This window comes from Limanda limanda, chromosome 3, assembly GCF_963576545.1.
Source record: "Limanda limanda chromosome 3, fLimLim1.1, whole genome shotgun sequence".
Classification (NCBI taxonomy): domain Eukaryota; kingdom Metazoa; phylum Chordata; class Actinopteri; order Pleuronectiformes; family Pleuronectidae; genus Limanda; species Limanda limanda.
Window position 1 is genome coordinate 15465579 of NC_083638.1, and position 15133 is coordinate 15480711.

The window sequence follows — 15133 nt, forward strand, 5'->3', positions numbered from 1 at the left end:
TCATTTTGTCTCTGTGTTGATGTGGCCTTGTACACTTACACAGGGCTTATTACTTTATATCAAGGGATAAACTTTATCATCCTATTCTCTGTACTTGTGTCAGATTTATTCAATAATTATTCTAAGTCTAACGGTCTTGCAGTGGGATAAGAGGTAACAATTTAAAAGGAAATACGAACTGTAGAATTATGACAGAGTTTAACATGCGTCTCTCCTCTTCATGTGATCCAGTTCTGCTCAGGAGATGCTGCTCGGGGCCCTGAAGCCCTTCACCCGTTATGAGCTGGCCGTGCAGTCTAATGCAGTGGACGTGGTGGGACCCTTCAGCGGCACGGTTGAAGAGTCCACCTTGTCGGACCGTGAGTATTTGCCCCTGTTCATTGACCCAACCTTTAAAACGCCTCCTGGTTTCCCTCCAGGTTTGAGAACATGCTCACTAATCAGCAATCTACTCACAGTAGGGGAGAGCTTTCTTGAAATTACATGGTTGGAGAATTCATTCAGTGTAAATTCAAAAATAAACAATTGAATCATAGGGACTTGGGTTGAATTGAAACACTTGTTTCCATTACATCCTTTGCAGGGTGTCCTTGAATAAGTCACGTAAGCTAATGAAAAGAAACTTCACTGTGCCAAAAAATACAGGAACTTGAAATATTTAAATGTCAGTTTAAATGTGTTCAAACACATTTCTGGAAATGGCAAATGGGGTACAGGCTATTCTGTTAGAATTAGGGTCAAAGGAAAAAAGCATTACAAATCAAATGTTATAGTATTTCTTGGTCCTTCTAATTTTTGCCATGGAGATAATTTGATGGTTAAATATCTTTTTTGATCGGTTTTGACTTTATAATTGTGGTCTACAGCAGGTAAGAGTGAGAGACATCACATTCTGAAGCTGGATGCTTCCGCTTGGCCGTGTGCCGATCCTCATACTAGCTCCAGGCGGGACGCAGCTAGCTGCCATGAATTGACTTTACTTGACTTGACTGGACTTGACTCGACTTTTTGGACCCGATTGCTTGAAGTATGGGGGAGTTAACATTAACATACTTCCGGGGCTGAGCTGCTCTCTTCTGCTTCCCTCCTGGTCCAATTAAAGACAGGATGAGGCTTTCAACTCTGTCTAATTGGATGGTCAGTGTCCTTAGCTGACTGGTTAGTCAGCTCAGGCATAAATAGAGACATCCACACTACTTTGGCTGCTGGATTTTACATTAAAGTTGAGACTTGCCTGTAAACAAGTACAAATACACAAGGTTGTTGCAGTTACTTTGCACAAAAATATAACGACATTTATGTTTCTCATTCAATTTTTTTTGTATGATTTAAGGCAAAGTTTGTTTGTCCCTAAGTTTCAGTAGTTAGGGTCCTGCTAGAAACTGAAAAAGAGTGTGTATAATATAAAAATGTGCTGCATGTTGTATGATTACCGAACAATGCAAGAGTCACTATTGATAACTAATGGTAAATGGTTTTGTATTCATATAACGCTTTTCTAGTCTTGATGACCACTCAAAGCTCTTTACAGTACAGTTTTACATTCGCACACACATTCAGGTTGGAGGCCGACCGCTCTACCACTCAGCCACAGCCGCCCTGTGGGTAAAGACATTTTATGGTAATAATAAGAATAAAAATAATAGCGTGCATTTATGTAGAGCCTTTCAAGAGACCCAAGGGCGCTTTACATATGTCTGTGAGGACAGAACAGAAGAGAAAAGAAAAAAAGTAATTAGCACAAAACAGGATAGAAATAAGAAGCAGGGCAGAGCATTAACTGAGGCCAGAGGCTTAAGTGAACAGGTGGTGCTTGAGGAGTTTAGTTTTGATTGGATAAAAAAAAGTCGGCTTTTCTTTTAGTTTTTATTTTTAACAAAGCATTTCTACAGCTGGAAAACTTTTCTGAACATTCACAAATTTGAATTCAGAAAAATCTTTACAATAAAATATTAAGGACCCATTTTTGACCCCATACACTGCTTAAACCAGTTTACATTCTTCATCCTTATTTTATAACCAGATCTTCACTCAACTTTATTCTTTAGCTAGTGAAGACGACAGCAATCCCACCACGATTTCTTCAGTTTCGAGTTTCATCTTTTTCTTATAGTGCACATTCATTCTTTGACAAATTGTTTACTGATGAGCTCAGGGCTCATTATACCAGTTTTACATATGCATTTTTAAATCATGTTCACTAGCTAGCAAGGTGCTCAATTTCTGACTCCAAATACTGTAATACAATTTGTGCATGTTAATGTATGCTCACTCATGCTGATCAGAGTGTAGGCTGGCCAGTGGCCAGGGAACATGAGTATTAGTGGTTGGCATGGAGCACTTCTAACTGGCTGGACTAGACACCCAGGTGTAGTAGTGCTCTCATGTTGGCCGGCAGCTCTGTTTGGCAGCCAAGTCTGGCTGGTGAGTGTAGAGTGGGAAGCTTTAAATTACATTATTACCACCCGTCACCCTTTCATGCTCTCTGCTACCTCGTATTATCACCTGAGCCCCAGACCATTCCCCCATTGCCCTGCTCCTCCCCTCTCTCCTGTACCCAGGTGGCGGGGACATGAGGACGCAGATGGTTGTCGCACAACATGTCAAATCCTTCACAAAGGCAATATACATTCCCCAGCTGGGTGGCCTCATCTCTGGGTTCTAATTACTGACCTGGCCCTCCTCTCTCCTCCAGGGCCCTCCACAGCTCCGGAGGAGCTGCAGCTGAGTGCTCTGGACTCGTCCTCTGTGCTGGTGAGCTGGCGCCCTCCACTGGAGCCTAATGGTGTCATCATCAGCTACGTGGTCTTGTACAGTGGCAACCTCAGCCAGCCTGAGCACCTGTGGAACAATCTCTCTCAGGACGGTGGGTGTCGGCAGGCGTGACATGACTTGTGTGTTGGACACAGTACGGTCGGTATGATTGATGGTGTATTCTGACAACATTTTTCTGTGTCACTGTCTTTCTTAGGGAGCATTACCAGCATGGAGGTCCAGGGTTTGTCAAGTGGCACCCACTACTTTTTTAAGCTGGGAGCCTCTACTGTGGTGGGGTCAGGGCCTTATTCACCTGTAAAGGATGTTCACACTGCCCTTCAGAAATATGGTACATATCATGAAGTACATATATACGTGGAAAATAAGTTATATTATGTTTAGGAAGTCAGTACGAGAGGATATTTAACATTGTGGGAAAGCTAAATGTTTTATCTAACCTCTATGTGCATTAAGAAAATCTTTATTGATAGTTAATTAAGTGCTAATTATGTCAGTACATACAAAAACATTTTTTTAGTCTTTATTTTCATTAGACTATCTCACATTGTCATAAGCAAAACACACGCGCATACACCAACTCACACACCCATACATACACATTCACGCAACCTACACACACACAGACACACCTACACATGTAAAAACACAGAAACGCCTGCACACATGTACACATATATACACACACACAAAAACACACGTACAAAAAATATTTGCACACACACAAAATACACACTCACATTGATACATCTTCATTTCAAAAGAAACCACTCTAATAATAATAATACTAAATATGGTCCTCACCAAGATACCAAAACAAGGACCCACATACCTTGTGTACGCACGTACTTGTGCACTAATCACACACCTTGTATCACCTATAATGTTAGTAATTTGTCCTGAAAGTGCAGCTTTGCACAACACTGGTATTACCACTCTTCTGTCCTGGTGCACAATAAGGATCATGGTGATATCAAAGGGGCGGCGTCATCACTGACCCTCAGGGGACCTCTTTGAATTACTGCTCTGTGCCTCGCAGAATTGCTGTGAAAAGCACTTTCTTGACTCTCGTGTCATTTTGTGTTTAAGCATGCAACCTCATTATTCACATTTTAATTCCATCAGTCAGCAGTATAGCTTTTACCTGTAATAATTAAGAGACCTTTTTTTCTTTAAACAAAGGGCAACATAAATTCAGAGCCATTTATTCCCCCATGAGATGATTATCCGTCAACCTACATATCCATACATAGTATTCACACACACACAGATCCAAAGGTCTGACACACTAAATGGATAACTGACGGCAGACTTTTTCCCCACCAAAATATATGAACGTAAAACTTACCTGATGCAAAAACCATTTAAATGACTATTTTAAGCCCTTCAGAAAGTCAGTCAGTTTTATTTTGTGCACATGGGCATTAACAGTTTTGCCAGTATGCAGTGTGAGTGGGACTGAGGTGGCTGGTGGGTGGTGAGAGCTGCAGGCATCTGTTTCCTCTCCATGGCCAGGCAGCCAAAGATACCAGCATAAATGAATACCAATGAAGCTTTGCTCTCCCTAGTCGAACATTTCCTAATATCACTTTGCTCAAGGAACTTTGTCGTAAATGAAGAAATCAATACATTCCCACAGTCTTTTGACATCATGCCCGAGCCAAGTAACATTTTAACCCCCATGTGTCATAATAATTCATATTTTCTTAGTGTCAAGTTATTGGCACTCGATCAAATATGAAAATCAATGTATTTCTGAGATTGGCCATGTTTCTGCTCTGTGTAAACTCTGTTCTTTCATATTGTAACAGAGCTGGACATCCACGCGGTCACAGGCATCATCGTAGGCGTGTGTCTGGGACTGATATGCATCCTCCTCTGCATGTGCTTCAGCTTTCGTAACGGCAAATCCAGGTATGTTAACACCACCGTGTCAGGGCCTGTTTAGTACCTACAAGCTCATCTACCTTCCAGGTCCATCCCACTTGTTTCACTTACACAAACTGTTAGGCTTTCTCAGAGTAAGGACCCAATCGCAGACCAAGATGCAAAAAATACTTATTTATTTCAAAAATAGGAAAAAACCAAGGAGCCAAAAAGGCAAAAATGACAGGAGCAAAGAACAGAAAAATCCAATAGTTGGCAAAACAGAATTCCGAAAAAGGGAAAAAACAAAGAGGATCAAAAATCAGAATGTCAAATATCATACCAGATAAACAGACCTCAAAAACTCAGAATCCTGGCATGGCTTCTCACAGGCAAAAACGATACAATCCGACAGGGGACACCAGCAAGACTGGGCTTATATAGAAGGGGGAACAAAGACAAGACACAGGTGAACAAATCAGGCAAACACTCAGGTTGATGATAGGGAATAGATGAGGGGGAAAAAGAGCGGGAAGCAGCAGAGGGCGGAGTCTCCGGACAATAACAGAACACACATGGCCTGATAACATAAACACAACAAGCACATGACAACATAAATAAACAGGGGGAAACACATGGAATAACAAAACACATGCAGGAGGCACAAGGTAAAAAGTCTTAGATCGCCGTGATCTTAACACAAACAGCATACAGGAAGCGACTGTAATGAACTGCATGCTTCGATCTCTGCTCTACATAGGGAGATATCTGGGCGGCTGGACTCCACAGCTGTGTCCCCTCAGTACAGGAGAGGAGGTTTCCCCATACCCTCCAACTTGCCAGAGTGCAGCGATAGCCACGAGCTGGAGACACTGATGCCCCCAGGCAGCCAAGAGTCTGGTCAACCACTCGCAGACGCCCCAGAGGAGCAGAGCCTGATGGCAAGTGCTAATCCTGTGGAAGGGGAGGATGCCCCTGCACCTGAGCCCAAGGTCAAAACCTGCAAGGGGGGAAACTCTTTTCCAGATGGGCCTTGAATACTCTTTTATTATTTCAAGTGTTGATAGAGGGATAAAAGTTATAATTCTGATGCATCTGCTGTGTTGTTAATCTTGCAGGCGGCTTGGAACGGCTCTGTGAGTCATAACTGGGCCAACAGAATCACTAGATACAGAGACACCATAGCAGAGGACTGTCCAGCACTCATTAATGGAGCTGTCAACATGCTGATTACTGATAACGGCACGGTAAAAGAATGAACTAAACCATGACTTTGTACTGAAATGATTTTAGGTACCAGTCTGTCTGAATAAGCAGCTTTAGCTTTAGCTGAACTGAGCCAAATGACATTTTGAATTGATGCTTGCTAGTCAATCTCTCACCCCACAGAAATTCAGTATAGTAACTATCACTACGCCAGTCAAGCTCTTTGTTATGCACAGCACATCTTTGACAATGATAATGATGGCATGTTTAGCATTGACATTCCTGTAAGTTATTTTACAAGCAGGACATTTTAAGTAGAAAACACGTAAATTAAGAAAGAGCAAGACTCTTGTTTTTGAAGTGTAGAGGTTGTTAGTCCTTGCACAATATGTATTATAGGAAATGTGTAAGATCCGAACAACGCAACACTGTTTGAGTGCTGATACTTATGTTCATGATCGCATTATCTTTTCACATTTGATATTACAAGACCAAAGCATCATCTGTGTTTGGCATACAAGGGCACACATATTGCAGGTCACTTCATGAAAGTTACTGATTTGTGGTAAAACAAGACAGAAATGTTACATCATGATCAAGAATTTATTTTTAAGGTCTTGACATTAATATGCTTTGATTTGGTGCTTAAAATGTAATTTAATTTAATTGAAAATATCCCAAATATCTCCTTATCTTTATTTTTTTATTCATTTGTTTTTATTGCCATGTATTTTGTAAAGCACTATTTAAGCATGTTTAGATAAGTGCTATACAAATAAAGTTATTTTTAATATAGTATAGTATATAATATAGGGCTCTAGTATGAGTGTATATATTTAATGTATATATTTAATACACTTATACCACTGCCCCATGCACACCTCTGCAGCTTGTGGGAAAACCCAAGGGTGGCCAGGCCACTTACAGTTTCTAAAGCTATGATTGGATGTTTGCTGTTCAGGGTAGGGGGTTTGGTGAATAGTCTGTGTGATGACTGTTCATTCCTGAAATGCTTGAAGTAACTGAGACATTGTTTTGTTGCAGGGCTCAGACGGTCATCTGTGCAGTAACCAGGTCGAGGCAAGGGTGATTGTTCACTCAGAGCTGTCAGATCCCGGGAGGGAGAGAGGGGAGGAGGGCAGCGAGAGGGAGGGGGACTCAAACACCACCAGGGGACCCTCATTATCAGAGGACAGACATTACCCTGTGAGCCAGCCAAGTCTGCCAGCAGAGGAGGTACCTCTAGAAAAACTATCGCTGGCCCAAAGACCCTCGAGTTTTCCCTCAATCAAGTTGGTGGGTAATCACAACGGGGAGCTGGAAGCCACAGGAGACCAGCCGATTGTGAACATGCAGCCCCAGCAGGACACGGGGCAAACCAATGGCTTCCACTCCCCGAAGACTGTGAGGTCTGTGCTGAGGTCAGAGCATTTGGAGAACGGCGACTCCAGACACCGCCCTCCTGCACCGGTGAAGGTCATCTCTGTCGGGCTGTCCCCTTCCCCCTTTGTCAGCTCCGGCCTTGTACACTCTACCTCAGCAGCACACAGTTATCTGTGCCCGTAGCGCTTGCATAGGGGGCATCGGCCCCTTGTCAAACACAGAGACACCAGACTGATTCCCTTTCGAAAGTACGAATGTACCCAGCAAGATTGTTGAAGGATTATTTTTATGCACCTCATTATTGGATTTCTTTCTCTTCCCTGCAAAGTTTTATAAGTACTTTGAATCCATTGTTTCATACGTGTGTATTCAGTATACATATACAGTATATTTTTTGTGGTAGAGTACTGTATATTTGCTTTCTCTAGTATTGCAACCGTGCGGTCCTCTGGGTTTCGTTTCTGTCCATAGGAGAGAAAAGAAATATTTCGCCAACCAGATGGGAGTGGAATGAAAGAGGCTATTCCCACTGTGTCACACATCGTTCTGTTCCACTCAGGAATGAGAAAAGGCTTGGAACGTTCCCTGAGCGAGTGAGCGAGCACTTGAACAGGCTGTTATCGTGGATGGGAGGATCACAAGTGGAGGCTCGGTGGGTCTCCCTGGGTTTCGTCACGTGGATGCTGCTCTACTGTGGCACTGAGGAATAAGCCTTGAAGAGTATATATCCGTACACACAGAGTGCAGAACACCTGTGTCTGTCTCCAGCCTCCTGCTGTCTCAGGGTCCACACACACACATACACGGAAGCACACACAAAGCTAAAAAGCATGGCTGGTTGTGCGGTATTTCACAGAAACTCAGTTGGTCACATACATTTACACACACATTTCCTGACTGGAGTGTGGGGGTCTCAGGGGCCTACTTATTGTTGGTGCGTTTATAGTCTCTGTATATTTATATAGATTATTGTATTCAGAACAAGTTCAAAAAACATGTCAACACTAAGGAAGAAAACAAACAACAAAATATAAAAAGATATTGAGTATACAGATTTGGTACACATTAAGTTTTCCAGGCCAAAATTGTATGTATCCAGGTGTTGTGAATTTGTAAACCAGGGACCCTCAGTTGAAAAGTGAAGTGATGTTTTCGTCGTAAAGATGGTGGATATCTCATTCTGGAATCAGTAGTATTTACACGTTCATGTTGAAACGTTAGTCACCATGTTGGTTTAAGTACGGTGGCGGGAGGATTAGACAAGATGTAACAACAACCAATCTACAGACCACTCTACAGGTTTGGATCCCAGTTAGGTATGCACCACTGTCCCCACTGTTGTTGAGATACTCTGCCGTTAATTAGAGCCAGTTGTCTTTTTCAGCTCAGTATAAGAATTGAATGTATTTTTCAAAGGAAATTCAATGTGTTTTTAAAGGTTTTAAAGTGAATCTTGATTTTACTGACCTGATTCAGGTGTATGGAAAATTTCCACAATGCTTTAGTCTGCCCACATATAAAAAAGAGTTTGATCAGGAAAAATAAGTCAATTTGCCATTTTTTTGTTTTACTTTGACCCCATACTTTAGTACTCTTTAGTACGTATTGGATCAATATATACAATTGAAGATGTATGCTTTTCGGTTTAAAAGGGGGAACTGGTGCATCCCTTCTCCTTATCAACAGCACTACCTCATTTCTTTTCAGGATGCTTTCCAGTGTGGTTTTATTAGTGTTGATGTAATTAGCACCTTTTAAGATATTTTTTTCTCAATATGTCTGATTTGTCAGCCTTTCCTCCTTGCAGAACTACTGGTCTATACACTGACTGTAATGTTCTCATGTTACGTTCAACAGGATATCATGTCGCTTTATGCATCGCAGCCTCTTGTCAGATTGAAAGATTGTCTCACTCAGTATTATGTTACGGTCGAACCCATTCAGAGAACAGGCAAATCCTGTGAAACTAGTTGGAGCCGATTTCATCCAGTTTCATTTGCTGTAACACTGACGCCAACAACAGACAAGGAAATAAAAAGCTGCTGCCATTTGACACATGTGCCACTTGTGCGCCCTAATGGATTAATGGATGTTTTATGGAATATATACATAAAATGCACAACCACAAAGAAAAGAGCAACAACAAAGAAAAAAATGTATGCTCACAGCAGCATTTAAACCTTTTGGAGACAAAAGCAGTAAATTCCATCCCAAAATGTTCTTTAAAGAGTTCATCTCGGGTGAACTTTTACACAGATGACTGATGGCTAGCTTTCTCTGCAGTGTGGGCCTGTCAGGACAGAGAGGAAGCTATAATCACATATTAGCTGTTTCGCCCCATTAACTTTTATTTGACCCCCTCTGTCAAGAGTAAAAAACTGAGCAGTGGTTTGATGACAGCTATAAAACTGGAGTTTATGGTCTAAATACGTCTTTTGAATAAACTGAGTGACCTTATTGTCTCCTTAGCAACACAAGGAGCAATGTATTGTGCAATATTAAACAAAAAGATAGAGACAGAAGCTGAGGGAACTGACTCGTGTTTGAATGGCCAATCAGCTCGCACCAATAAACAGTTAGCTTAAACAAGGACAGAAAAAAAATGTACAAAAATTCACTTATGTATAATAAATATTAAACTAAATAAAATTGATGAAAGTGAAAAAAAAAATCTGAATCCACCTATTTATCTAAAAAAAATCCTGGAAATTGTTTCAGTCGTTTTTGTGTAATCCGGCTAACAACCTTATGAACAAACACTGATAAAAAAAAAAAACATAACTTCAGTGGCAGACGTAAAAATCCTGCAGTTAAAACCTGGGCCTGTCACCAGTAGGGTCATCCAACACCCCACTAGATTAAGTGTGTCAGGTGCATTTAAAGCATCTGCCTTATTGCACAATTTAAACCTGCCGAGTGGCATGCAGAGTTTAGAGCGTTAAGGAGGCCCACAGGGATTTGTGCCACTCTGGAATTTAATGGTTTTTAGTCTTCTGTGAGAAAGGAGGAAATTGAAAAGGCTGTTAGTCGGGTGTGATGGGTGCTTTAGAACCTATTGATTTCTGCTAGGGGTCGGAGATCACGTCCACTAGCTCTGGATGCAGTATGCACAACTTTGCCCAGCTGTTTGCTGTCCTCAACTGTCATGTTGCCAAACCACTCAGTTATTGTTTGAGTTAGGATTCCCTCCATTGCTGCTCTATAAAACTGCAGTCTGCCATTTCTAGATATGACACATATTTTTTATAGATGTCTTAAAAAGAATTGACAATTGAATTGAATCTTGCCAGATCACTATTTGACTCCTTCAATGTCCGTTGAAACATGTCTCAGAATATCCATCACTCAGGGAGGGTCCTATCCTGCAGGGTTTCATGGCTTACAGGCTCTGATAATACTAGGGAATCAGAAAAACAGCGTTCAGGTCCGATTCCCCAAAGGGAGCTCTCCCTGCAGTATGAAACACCCATGAAATAACACAAAACACTGTTTGAGTATTCTTCACCCCAAGTAGCTTAATATTTCCTATCTATACCCAATGCTTAAGCTAAAAGGGAATCACGCAATATCAAAATTAAACGGCTGTCTTAAATCTCCATAACATGGACAGAAAGCTGCTAAGAATCAGCTGTAGACCCGACTTTAGGAGGGATCTCTGCAACCATCAGTATGGGAGATTAAAAAAGGAAAGCAAATCACAGACAGAATGTAACTTCATATAAACAGTGTCCCCAGGGTCTTTGTGGACCAGCTCTTCTTTCTTCTTTCCAGTTTTTCTTTCCTGCTGAATGTGTTAGTCCAACAATTTCACAAACATCAAAGTGAGATTAAAGGCAAAAATATTGCAAACTATCCTATTTGATCTAACAGTTCTGAATGTCCATGCTTGGACAAGGAAAAACAAACACAGCATGAGACACACCATGTCATCATCTTCCTCAATCGGTTCAACAAGTAGCCGTGCAATAATTCACTGTTGCTGCCGACAAATGGGGTTGTGTTTATTGTTTTCACCATGAGTCCATATGAACACCCCCATGTGTGGCGTTCACGACTTTGGACCATGGCAGGTCACTGGAATAATTGAATATATTACAATTTTTGTCATGCAGAGTTTTCCTTTAAGATTTGACTACGCATCCAAGGAAAATGGTGATATTCCCAAATATATCATCCTGTACGTCTGTGGTTTGAATGCATTAAGTTGAGTGAATAATGGCTAGCTATCATTAGCCTCTGTGGCTTCTGAGCACCAACAGTGCTGTTAATATTAGCATCCAGGAATCTGTTACCTCAGATCGTTCTCATGACTTAACACTTCAACCTCAAGCACATTTCCAACTTTGTAACCACAAGCTCACAAGTTATGGAACCATAACTGTTTTGACCTGCAGGTGGCACATATATTTAAATTACAGCAGCTTCAACACTAAAACTGGCAGTTAGTTACAAGCTGTTTCACATCAAAGACTATTTTAAGGATGCTAATACTATTAACTAGTTTCACTTATGATGGAAAGCAAAGTGTTGCTCTTATGAGTGTATATACACACAACTCATTAGAGCATGGAATTCAGGCCCTGTTGTTTATGATGTCTCATCTCTCAGGTGGTTCTCTTCTAGTCATCCATCAGTGTAAAGGGCAGGACGAACCCTCTTCCATCCTGCCTGTATTTTCTACCCATGCCCATGAAACTGTCAAAAATCTCACCAGCTTTACTCAGAACATCAGCAAACAGGAATGTAAACGCTTCCACGTCACATGTATCACATCTCAAGATCTTCGTGATTGTGTTTGCTTTGCAGCCTTTATTGTTCTTGGTCTACTAATCAAAAATGCATGTATGTATGGTACCTCATAGGATGTTTTCTTGACCCTGCATGTCTAGTGTTTAACAGGAAAGGTTGTTACGTTCCTTCACTGCAGTAGCAGCCATACAGGGACAGGAGGCTGTGCTGGGTCACTTACAGAAATGTTCAAATTGTTTTGTGAATGATTTTTGATATGTACAGCAGTCAGCACACTGCTCTATTTGGTAAGCCACACTTAAAAATGTAAGTTAAGAGCAGGCTCAAATGAGGAAGCAAACTGCTGCTGCACCACTCGAGTCGCCCATCTGAAGTGGCTTCATGTTTTATTTGTGGCCACGGACAAATCAGTGATGTCACTTCAGGTTTCCATCACTGTGAAAGTGAAGCACCTGTTGAGCCATCATTGATTCTGGTGACTGTTTAACTGGATACAGAGCAGTGTGGTGTGGTTTGATTATCACTTGCTCTGAGCAAACCACCAAAACTATGTCTGTTCAATGACCCAGGTTCTTTATTGATACTGTTCTATATCTCTCATCATTGTCATCATCATCAGACGCTTGTACGTCCTGAGTCCAGAAGGAAGCATAATATTCTCAAAAACATTCCAGTTTGATATCTTAAACATACCTCTCTCTCAGTCCAGGTGGGTCAGCCTTGATTAGCCATGCTACCTTAAGTGCTCAAACGCCCCGAACTGTGTTCCGGCTGCTCTGGAACACGGTTCAGCTCCTCCTTTCACATCAAGATCAGCATAGTGGAGCCAAAACTTCAGTGTTTGCTATCAAGTAAATAACAATCACTCAAGAGGGCAGTTGAGGCAACGCTTTAGAGGCTTTTCACATAGTACTGTCTTTTGTGAAGTCTCACATCCAAGATTGTAAAATTATTATTACAAATTATTGCTAATAATAAATACTACATAGTGTTTAGATTTTATTTAATATGTTTGTTTGTTTTTTTAAACAACCAAAAGCAAATTTGCTTTGCACATAGCAGCCGGTTTTATTTTTCCACTATGGAAGATTTGGTGGATACAGACCACAGCCAATTGGCACTTCAGAAGATTTAGACAGCACATATTCTGCTGATGCTTTTCTACTCTGTCTGCAGTAAAAGCTGAATGAATAAATTATCTACACCAGTGCACACATTTGCTCTAATGGACGTTCAACACATTTGGAAATTGGTTGATTTGTGCCAGCAAGTTTCAGTTTTTGGTTGTAACAAAAACACTATTACATCTGTGATGCACGTTTATAGCTACAGTTATCTAATATAACATAATCTGTTAAAATGAGTAGTATACAACATTTAAAATTAAGGATTTCTTGCAGTTTTCCCACAGATTAATTTAAATCGTGTGATTTTGCCTGTGTTATCAGTCCTGATGCAGTAGTGGGTTATTATGGTGGGCGAAGCTGAGAGGAGAGTTCTCATGAGGCCTGCCTCCAGCACAGAGGATGTACGATCTCCTTATAGGAGCTCTTTTAACTCTTGAAACCACTGTCTCTTTAATACCTTTTTATTTTTTTCATGTTTTTATTCCATAGAGATGATGATTACTTCAATTGTTATGTTTATTTCATCCTCTTTTGTAAGGGTTTGATTAAAACAATATACCTCATGTCGGTAAATTGATTTCATTCTGTTTGGTTTCTTGATTCTGCACATTTTTTAATGAGTAGGTACATATTTCAGTTTTTGTTTTAAATAAAAATCCGATGGAAAAAACAAGAATACACCTGATTAACAGGCTTAAGGCCAATTTTACAACTTTAACCCAAGTGACTGAAGTACGAAGCAGGGAGAAGGGCTGAAGGGCGACCTCACCAAGCAGATCATACCTCTCAATGCAGCCATTTAGAAATAATTGTCTCTCAACTCAGGTGCCCCAACTTTGTAGAGCATCATGCCAGCATATCTGACTCAGATACATGTCATTTGTCGTCAAACAAAGCCTCATTTTGTCCTTTTTGGAAAAGCAAATCAAGGAAACTCTTATGCTCAGATGATATTTTTCTTTTGTACAAATCGCTCAGTGTATTTTCTGTCTCTCTGGCTCTTCTCTGTACATTCAGGTGCTTTGTGGTGAGCTGCTTTGTCCGGTGATGTCACGCTGTTGTGCTTTTTTTGTACGTCTCTTTTCCTCTGGTTATGTGTGTTACCAGCTCAGCTGTGCTTCTCAGAATGTGTACACACAGACTTATAGGACTCTGCAGTCGTGTGCCACCAGCAGGCGCTCTGCAGCTCCTCAGATACCTTTGTAATTAATGTTGTGTGCCAAACAACCCCTCATTCATGTCAGACACTACTGTAGGAGCGAGTAATAGATTAGCACTTCTTCTTGGGCCATGAGCTCTCATCTTTACATTTATAGAAGTGCAATTTTCTCTGTCTGTAAACCGACAGATGGAGTACTCAGTGTTAGTCATTGCGGCTGTGGCCATGATTCACCATATAACATTGCTTTGTCACGGTACAGGTAGAACTCGTGGTTTGTAGAAATATTTCCATTGTGTTGAAAATGTCAAAACTCTCACAGCGACTCTCAAGATGTCTGTGGAAACTACTCTTCTGTAAATAAACATCAAAGAAAAGCAAGAGTGTGATTCTTTCTCCATCAAACTCATTTTCATCGTGCTTTCACTCTCAAGCATGCAATGCACAACTTTATTCAACAAAACATTGATTCAATTAAAGAATTTGACTGTATTATCCTTTGTTTATGCCTGAATGGCTGCGCCCCTCCTTGCTCCCCAGGGCTTAACACTTGGCTAACGAACTAAGCTATAGATAACCAGCTGCTCTAGCTTCATGAGGAGAATGTTAATGGTCAGAATGTATATAGCACTTCTGAGTGCCGCTCTGCCATTCACCTATTCCCCCATACATTCAGGCTGTCACTTAAAGTTATTGCCAAGGACACTTTGGAAATGGAATTGAGAAGCCAGTGATCGAACCAACAACCTTTCTGGTAAGTGGACGCCCAGTGATATCAACATTCTCATCTAACTCTTGGCAACAATTTTATTTCTGAGTCAAGCACATTTATTGGCTTTATACTGGATTTGTAAAAAATTTTACAAGG

At 41.0% G+C, this 15133-nt stretch overlaps 1 protein-coding gene across 2 annotated transcripts in view; it reads left to right on the forward strand.

The window, feature by feature from the left end:
* The window catches only part of igdcc4 (immunoglobulin superfamily, DCC subclass, member 4), a 61552-nt gene extending 46906 nt beyond the window's left edge, over positions 1-14646 (forward strand). For both annotated transcript variants that reach the window (XM_061067551.1, XM_061067552.1), the window contains 7 exons: positions 232-359; positions 2696-2866; positions 2972-3106; positions 4587-4689; positions 5402-5633; positions 5760-5888; positions 6892-14646. In XM_061067551.1, coding sequence (XP_060923534.1) covers positions 232-359; positions 2696-2866; positions 2972-3106; positions 4587-4689; positions 5402-5633; positions 5760-5888; positions 6892-7413 — 1420 coding nt within the window. In that variant the 3' untranslated portion in view covers positions 7414-14646. The remainder of the gene's footprint in view (positions 1-231; positions 360-2695; positions 2867-2971; positions 3107-4586; positions 4690-5401; positions 5634-5759; positions 5889-6891) is intronic.
* The last annotated feature ends 487 nt before the right edge of the window (positions 14647-15133 follow it).